An 8607-nucleotide genomic window follows, 5' to 3' on the forward strand; every position below is an offset into this window, starting at 1 on the left:
GATTCTGCAAATCATTTACACTTTGTTGTAATACCACTAAAAGTTGACTGTGGAACATTTAGCAGCAAGAAAATTTTATGACTGCACTTGTCAGACAGCAGGCATCTATTCACGATACCATACTGGAATTCACAGAGCTCCTGAGAGCGACACATTTTTTCAGAAATGTCTGTAGAAGCAGTCTGCATGGCTAGGTGCTTGATTTTATACACCTGTGACCATGGAAGTGATTAGAACACCTGAATTCAATCATCTGGATGGGTGAGTGAATACCTTTGGCAATATAGTGTGTATAAGAGTGTACTGAGTTAGATTTTTGAGATTTTTTAACATATAATAAGTGAATATTGAATATTGGCTGGAGTTGGAAACTATAACACCTGGTCAGTAATACAACCTTACATTCTAACAGTGAAGACCTAAATTTACCTGATCTTTCCTCTGGATGGTCTCGAGTGGAGGTAGGAGAGGGTGGGGACATCATTGCACTACTAGCAGTTATATCTAATAAACATTCACGTAAAACAGCATTAAAATTTAATAATAGCCATACATAGCTCCATATGCATGTGTCTGTGTGACATTGGAGTGTAAAGTCAAAGAAAGTGAAATTTACCTTGTTGTATTTGTGGAGGCTCACCAGTTTGGCTATTGTCACTACTTGAAAAAGATCCTGTTGAGTACAAGGGCATAACACATTTACAAGAAATAAAAAACAAATCTTATGAATGTATCTAAAACTCTTAACTGTACTGTAGTAATAATTTACCATATAGTCATATACCATAGTTATATACTATATTTAAGGGGTTTCTGAAAATCTATCCTGTGAATGACAACATAGCAGAATTTCGACAGACTTTTCCTTTTCCATGTGTTTGTGATTCATGTACAAAATTTAACACTAGAAAGCAGACTGTGAACGTAACACCAGCGGATTTTGTGGCAGGAACATAAATCAGATATAATTTCACAAATGTCTGCTGTTTGTAAGAACAATTCTAACCAGTGAGAAATACATAAAATCAATTGAAGGTAAGCCCACAGCATTTCAATTACTGACTAAAATAATGGATGCCTAATCTGTCAAGACATGGAGAGAATGACATGTTAATTGAAACTTCATGTCTCTGTTATTTCCATTCTGCGGATTCATGTAAAAATAGATGTTAAAACAAACAAGACTGAGCCGTGGTCAGATTCCATTCAGTATTGAAGACACTACTTATGCATATTCAGCATAAAAAGACTGGATCATATAAAAAGCTTTACTTACATTAGGCTAAAGTTTGCTACCTTCTATTATTGCTTTGAATCTGCACTCATGAAATTAAGACACATTAATATTAGGCTTTAAAAAATGGATTAAAACCTTTGTCCTGGTCCTGCGATGGTTGAGATTTCCTGAAGTCCTCCAGTAGATTGATATGTGCATCAAGGAAATCTTGCACTTTATTCACTTGGATCTTCGTTTCCTTCAACATTTTCAGGTAATTGGTCAAGACTCCATTTTCGGTTAAGGCAGCTGGATGGAAAGTTTAAAGTTATGTATAAGAATCTGCATGTCATATTTTAAAACTGCCCCGAAACATCCTAAATGCATCCATCCATCTTTTTTCTTCCGCTTATCCAAATCCATCAAATGGAAAAGTAGCAGGCCTGTACTTACCCCTGAGAGATTCATGTGGGATGAAGTCCTTGAATTCTTTTATGAGGATATCAATTGGTTTCTGAAACAAAGAAAAATAAATAAAAGTGTTTATTGTCCAAATGTGACTTTTAATATGTGTTACACACCTCCATCTCAGTCTCTCTCCTCTCAGTTATACACAGCTTGCTTACTTACCTGCGTCTGTATTATATCAAAGATTTTCCTTATCCGTTTGAAATTTTCAACTCCAGGGAACAGCTCACCCGCTTCTTGTACAGTCAGTAACTGGAGATCTGAGTCAGCTCTCAAACCTGCGTCTGAAAGATCAGATCTGTTATTGATCAAATAGTCTCCTGATTATACAAATTAAAGTTATTATTGTTTGTTGTTGTGATTTGGCGCCGTATAAATGAAATTGAATTCAATTGAAATAACATTCAATTTGTGGTTCTGTTGATTTTTTTCTTGTTAGTTTGCGGCATAAACGACAGTCCAGTGGTTTCTGACACCTGGACTACCGCTGCAACAATGAAGCCTACTTACTGTAATATATTTATGTATATATACATATTATTTATTATTTATTTAGTGTAGGATTAATATTCTCAAAACACTGCCACTTACGTTCCAGTACAGAGGCTGCTGCTTCATCCTTGCGTCTTATTTCCTTAAGCAAAATATCCATGATTTCATCTGCAGAAAAGAAGAAAAAAAGTCAGAGAATATGGAGGTTGGACATTTCACATACTGTATAGTTCCTGTTTCTGTTCTTCTGTTGGATCATTATGACATCTGAACAACATGGAAACAGACCTGCTGTACAAGCTGAGCCTGCAGGAGCAAAAGAGAAGATGCTAGGATGAAAAAAAAACCCTAAATACTTTCAGATGTAGATATTGTTGATCGTGTTGTCAGTCTAGCCTAGCTTGATCACAAAACGTCCATCGTTTACAGTCAAAGAAACTGGACTGACTGAACTATTTGGTCACGCAATGAGGTGGCAGGTGCTCTAAATAACCACTGGTAATTGGAGCGCACAAGCAGCCCCGTCCACTATGACCACTAAAGAAAAGTCTAGTCATAAAATATCCAAAGTCATGCACTCTGTAAAGATACATATAATTTTTACACTAAGTTATACCTATATCTATATATCTATACACATATATACATATATATATATATATATATATATATATATATATATATATATATATATATATATATATATATTAAAAACAAATCCCCCGCTCCGCCCTGCAGACGGTCTAGCTGAAGCTCGGGTCCTCTACCAGAGGCCTGGGAGCTTGAGGTTCCTGAGTTGTTCCTAGGACTGCCCTCTTCTGGACAGAGCTCTCCGATGTTGTTCCCGGGATCTGGTGGAGCCACTCGCCTAGCTTGGGAGTCACCGCACCTAGTGCTCCGATAACCACGGGGACCACTGTTACCTTCACCCTCCACATTTTCGCGAGCTCTTCTCTGAGCCCCTGGTATTTCTCGAGCTTCTCGTGATCCTTCTTTCTGATGTTGCTGTCATTGGGAAGCGCTGCATCTATATGGCTGTCTTCTTCTTATATATACATATGTACCTTGCAGATGTAATCCACAAGGTGTAGTGTTCATGGGAACTTTTGTGTATTCTTCCAGAAACACATTTGTGAGGTCAGACACTGATGTTGACGAGAAGGCCTGATTCCCAGTCTCCAGTCTAATTAATCCCAAAGTGTGCTGTAGGGTTGAGGTCAGAACTCTGTACAGGCCAGTCAAGTTCTTCCTCATCAATCTGGCTAATCGATGACTTTATGGACTTTGCTTTGTGCACGGGTGAGCAGTCATGTTGGAACAGGAAGGGACCATTACTGACTAAAAAAATTGATGCCTGTTAATCTGTCCATGACATGGACAGAATGACATGTTAATTGAGACTTCATGTCTCTGTTATTTCCATTCTGTAGATTCATGTAAAAGTTGATGTAAAAGCAAACAAGACTGAGCCGTTGTCAGATATTGTGTCCATTCAATATCAAAGACATGGCTTACGCAAATTCAGCATAAATGGACTGGATCATATAAAAAGCTTTACTTATGTTAAGTTGAAGTTTTAAAACCCTCTATTAAAGCTTTAAATCTGCACTCATTAAATTATGAAGCATTAATATTAGGTTAAGAAAAAAACTGGATTAAAAACCTTTGTCCTGGTCCTGCGATGGTTGAGATTTCCTGAAGTCCTCCAACAGACTGATATGTCGATCAAGGAAATCATTATTCATTTGGGTCTTCATTTCCTTCAACATTTTCAGGTAGTCCACCAAGACTCCATTTTCGGTTAAGGCAGCTGGATGGAAAGTTTTGTATGAATTATAGTTATAGTTTGTATAAGTTATGTACAAAAATATGCATGCCATACTTTAAAACTGCACTGAAAGATCCTAAATCCATCCATCCATTTTCTTCCGCTTATCTAAATCCATCAAATGGAAAAGGCAACAATGTTAGCAGGCCTGTACTTACCCCTGAGAGATTCATGTGGGATGAAGTCCTTGAATTCTTCTATGAGTACATCAATTGGTTTCTGAAACAAAGAAAAACAAATAAAAGTGTTTATTGTCCGGACCTCTCCGAATCTCTCTCCTCTCAGTTATACACAGCTTGCTTGCTTACCTGCTTGTGTATTATATAAAAGATTTTCCTTCTCAGTTTGACATTTTCAACTCCAGGGAACAACAAACCCAGGTTGTGTAAAGTCAGTAACTGGAGATCTGAGTCAGCTCTCAAACCTGCCTCTGAAAGAGCAGATTTGTTATTGATCAAGTAGTCTCCTGATTATACAAATTAAAGTTATTATTGTTCGTTGTTGTCACGGCCAGGCGGATCAGCTGCACGCTGATCAGCACTCTCTCTGTTTCTCTCTCTTCCTCTCTCTCTCCGCTTCTCTCTCGCCGGGGCGGAACTCACTGTGGGTTCACGCCCTCGGCCCACGCCCTCGGTAGATGAGACACCTGGGTCTCATTAAGGTGATCAGCATTTAAGCCAGGAGGTGACTGCTGTTCGTCGCTGGATCGTTGTCTACCACGCGTTAGTGAAGCCAAGCTACAGCAAGTTAGTTAAGAGTGTTTTCCTGTGTGCGTCGTACTTAACCCTGTCTCCCTGTCTACAGAGCTCCCTGGATTTTCCCCCCGTGTGATTCCCGTGTGGCAGTGTCGGAGTGTGAGCCTGTGATCGTGTGAGTGGATATTCTGAAGAACGCGTGCTTTCCCCTGGACTTCCCTGGAGACCCCTTCTCCCCTCACTCAGCTGTATATAGCACCCCCCACACATTCTTGTATATACACCTGGTGCATTGTAAATAAACCCTTCTTGTGAGCATCAGAACCGGAGTCCTGCGCTTGAGTCCTCCTCCAAACCGTAACAGTTGTTGTGATTTGGCGCTGTATAAATAAAACTGAATTGAAATAACATTCAATTTGTGGTTCTGTTGGCTTTTTTCTTGTTATGCCGGGCTCACACTGTGCGATTTTTGACCCATTTTGAGCCGATTTTTGAGTCGTGCGACTGTTTTGGCAATCGGCCCGAGTTTGTCCTTCATCGTGCATCGTGTAGTGTACGTGGGGTAACGAGAAGCGATTAACACCTCACGACCAGCTCCCGATCATCAATCGCTTGGTCGGGAGGATGTCAGCGAAAAAGACGGCGCAGCACGGCAGTGCAGCGTGTGATCTGGACACAAGCGATGGAGGCACAACTTGTAGAACTTTGGAAAGCTCACCCGAGCCTTTTCGATGTGGCCTCACAAAATTATCACGACCACAACAACCGTGAAAATAGTTGGACTACACTGCTGCTCAATCACAGCTGCCTGATCAATGTTTTTCATAAAGTTGATGGTGGTGGTGTGAGTCTGTGTGAGTGAAAGACAGAGAGGGAGAGCAAGCGGCAGAATTTCTGTTATAACTTTCATTTTATGAACGCACAGTTTGAGCACTCAGGTCGCATCAGAGCATCGGGCCGTATAGTGTGAGACCCTGCATCGTGACCTATGAACTTCTAACCCCTGCAAGTCAATCGTACAGTTTGAGCAGGAGCTGAATCGCGCGACTGAAAAAATCGCACAGTGTGAGCCCGGCATTAGTTTGCGGCAAAAACGACAGTCCAGTGGTTTCTATACTCATTTGTTGCAACAACGGAGCGTACTCACTGTAACTATACATATATATATATATATATATATATATATATATATATATATATATATGCATAAATATTTACATCTTATTTACTCTAGTAGTGTAGGATAAATATTTTCAAAACACTGCCACTTACGTTCCAGTACAGAGGCTGCTGCTTCATCCTTGCATCTTATTTCCTTAAGCAAACCATCCATGATTTCACCTGCAGAAAAGAAGAAAAAGTCAGAGAATACGGAGGTTGGACATTTCTCATACTGTATAGTTCCTGTTTCTGTTCTTCTGTTGGGTCGTTATGACATCTGAACAACATGGAAACAGACCTGCAGTGCAAGCTGAGCCTGCAGGAGCAAAAGAGAAGACGCTGGGATGAAGAAAAAAAAAAAACCCAAATGTACTTAGTCTAGCCTAGCTTGACCACAAAAACACCCACCATTTACGGTGAAAAGAAAGTGAAAGTAGACTGTTTGATCACGCTGTGATGTCGCAGGCGCTTTAAGTAACCATTGGTTATTGGAGCACATCAGCAGCCCGCCCACTATGACTGCCAAGGAAAGGTCTGGGTCCTAAAATAACCAAAGTCATCTGGGAAATTGTATATATATTTATATTTAACATTTTGGCACAACGCACAGTACCAGCACCATGTCACGTAATGTAATCATGTAATGTGTGTCATTTTTAAAACTCTCAAAGTCGCTGTAACAGTTAAGTAAGGGCTTTATTGTTTCAGTCGAGTCCCACAGCATCCGTCTAAAGTTTGTGTTACAGAGCGAGACTAAAAGAGCCCAGTATGCAAACACTTAAAAACCCCAGCAGGGTGCAGCAGTGCAGGTTTTCTTTGCCAGTGCAACCTGCAATACATGTCAGACACTGCAATACATCTCAGTGCAGGCTTACACAGTAAAATGTGGACTCCAAAAGAACACTAAAGGGTGTTAATTTGAAAAAGAAGAGCGACAAAACTAAGAAATGATTTCCTTTGTATCATGTGCTGGCAGGATATGTAAAGGTGAGGAACCGTTAGTATTACGTTAGTTCTCCGCTCATTAAGCTGTTTAATATTAGTAATATTATTTTGAATTGTTTTTAAATGTTAAAAAAAAATTCCATGATTTTTTGGTAGTCAAACAACAATGCCTACTGCACGGGTAGCATGTGTGTGCTCACTCTGTCCTCAGAGCGAGTTTCACCAACAGTTGAATTCGTACTTCACTCTCTTTGTATGTCTGCAGAGAGCTGAGAGATAAAGAGAAGCTATCTTGAAGCCAGAAGCAGCAGCGTGTTTGTCTTTGTGGCTATATAGCTCATGTCTCAGTCTTACTTAGTGGTCTCATTTACAGCCATCAAGACGACATCTAATCTGTTTGATTCCAAATAAGTAAGTAATGATTCATTTTGAATAAATAAAAGAGCAATGAGTGGGGAAACATGTATTTAATAATGTGAAAAAATGAAGATGCCAAAAATGTGCAACTGCAGAGCACTTTGAGACCCAAGAAGTGTATCACACAGAAAAGGAGATTATTAAATATGTTTTTATTTTAAGAAAGTATGGTTAATGGTATTAGATTTGAACCTTTTGTCAAAAATACTGCGAAGTATAAGAACACAAAGGCGTGGATTCAGAGGCTGGTGACTGCTGTCTGTATATCCTGCAGATGACACAAGGAGATGCAGTTTCTAAAAGTGTGCGTCTTTAAAACAAATCAAACTGACATAAACTCAGCATTTCTGCTCAAATCTCAAATTCCTCTTGAACTTAACTTCAAAAATTCTTGCCGAGCAAAGTCTGCAATCATGCGACCTGCCTTCATTTAAAGCCAAATCATCGAGCCACCAGACAAACTGATCCATGAAATAATTGCAAAAAATTCACATTTTTTGAATATTGAGAGTTTTTTAACTTTAGGACAAAACATTAAAAAATAATGTAATATAATTTTTCATATGAGATTTCATTTGTATCATATTTGCTACATCTAGCTTCTTTTTTTTTTGCAATTTATTGTTTAAAATTGTATTGCACAATATATTTAGCTTTTTCAGGGGGGAAATATAACAGTGATGTAGAATTCAAATCAAATCAAATCAAAGCACTTTTATTGTCACGTCACATAACTGATACACTGGTACAGGACATGTGAGTGAGATTCTGGTGTGCGAGCTTCACAAGCAACAGTGGTATGGAAAAATACAAGAAACATAAGAAACAAGTCAAATATAAGAAGAGGAATGTACAATTATAAGAATGTATGCACATTACTAGTATGTATGCCATGTCTGTCTGTCTGTCTGTCTGTCTGTCTGTCTATCTATCTATCTATGTGTGTGTGTGTGTGTGTGTGTGTGTGTGTGTATATACATATATGTTAAATATACATAGGTCAGCAGTTTGAGTACTGTGCAAAAGAAATGGCATATATGTACAATATGAGAGTGTATAGTGTTGACGTTCCGGTAGGTGAGAGTGAGGTGTCTATGAAGTGTCACTGTTCAGCAGTCTGGTGACCTGATAGAAAAGCTGTCCCTCAGTCTGCTGCTTCTCAGGCACTGTTTCTTGTAGATGTCCTGGAGGGAGGGAAGCTCACCTCCAATGATCCTTTCAGCACATCGCACCACTCAAAAACTCACAAAATCTCATATATCAAATAATCTACTAATAAACAGACTTGGGATTAAGGGGTGAATAACACAATGCTAAACTAAGAAACAGGCCATTTATGTTAAATTAATTTGCCTTTACTAGTATATGGGGAAGATCACCTCCAG

At 39.1% G+C, this 8607-nt stretch overlaps 1 protein-coding gene and 1 long non-coding RNA gene across 31 annotated transcripts in view; one reads left to right on the top strand and one right to left on the bottom strand.

Annotated features, from left to right (window-relative positions):
• Positions 1–6458, bottom strand: part of LOC102078051 (serine-rich adhesin for platelets) — a 33460-nt gene extending 27002 nt beyond the window's left edge. For 5 of the 30 annotated variants that reach the window (XM_025898923.1, XM_025898913.1, XM_025898910.1 and 2 more), the window contains exons 1-11: positions 6159–6317; positions 5972–6040; positions 4313–4434; positions 4163–4223; positions 3840–3986; positions 2276–2344; positions 1847–1968; positions 1670–1730; positions 1373–1525; positions 617–673; positions 430–504 (exon numbers count right to left, since the gene is read on the bottom strand). In XM_025898923.1, the coding sequence (XP_025754708.1) occupies positions 430–504; positions 617–673; positions 1373–1525; positions 1670–1730; positions 1847–1968; positions 2276–2344; positions 3840–3986; positions 4163–4223; positions 4313–4434; positions 5972–6032 (928 nt within the window). In that variant the 5' untranslated portion in view covers positions 6033–6040; positions 6159–6317. Of the gene's footprint in view, positions 1–429; positions 505–616; positions 674–1372; positions 1526–1669; positions 1731–1846; positions 1969–2275; positions 2345–3839; positions 3987–4162; positions 4224–4312; positions 4435–5971; positions 6041–6158 lie in introns of all 30 variants that reach the window. The other 25 variants (XM_025898907.1, XM_025898899.1, XM_025898918.1 and 22 more) reach the window with 22 other exon arrangements.
• Positions 4460–5114, top strand: LOC102077977 (uncharacterized). Its single transcript, XR_265894.4, has 2 exons — positions 4460–4726; positions 4809–5114. It is a non-coding gene; the product is annotated as an uncharacterized LOC102077977 (long non-coding RNA).
• Positions 6459–8607: the final 2149 nt, after the last annotated feature.

The sequence above is a fragment of the Oreochromis niloticus genome, linkage group LG15, assembly GCF_001858045.2.
Source record: "Oreochromis niloticus isolate F11D_XX linkage group LG15, O_niloticus_UMD_NMBU, whole genome shotgun sequence".
Lineage (NCBI taxonomy): Eukaryota > Metazoa > Chordata > Actinopteri > Cichliformes > Cichlidae > Oreochromis > Oreochromis niloticus.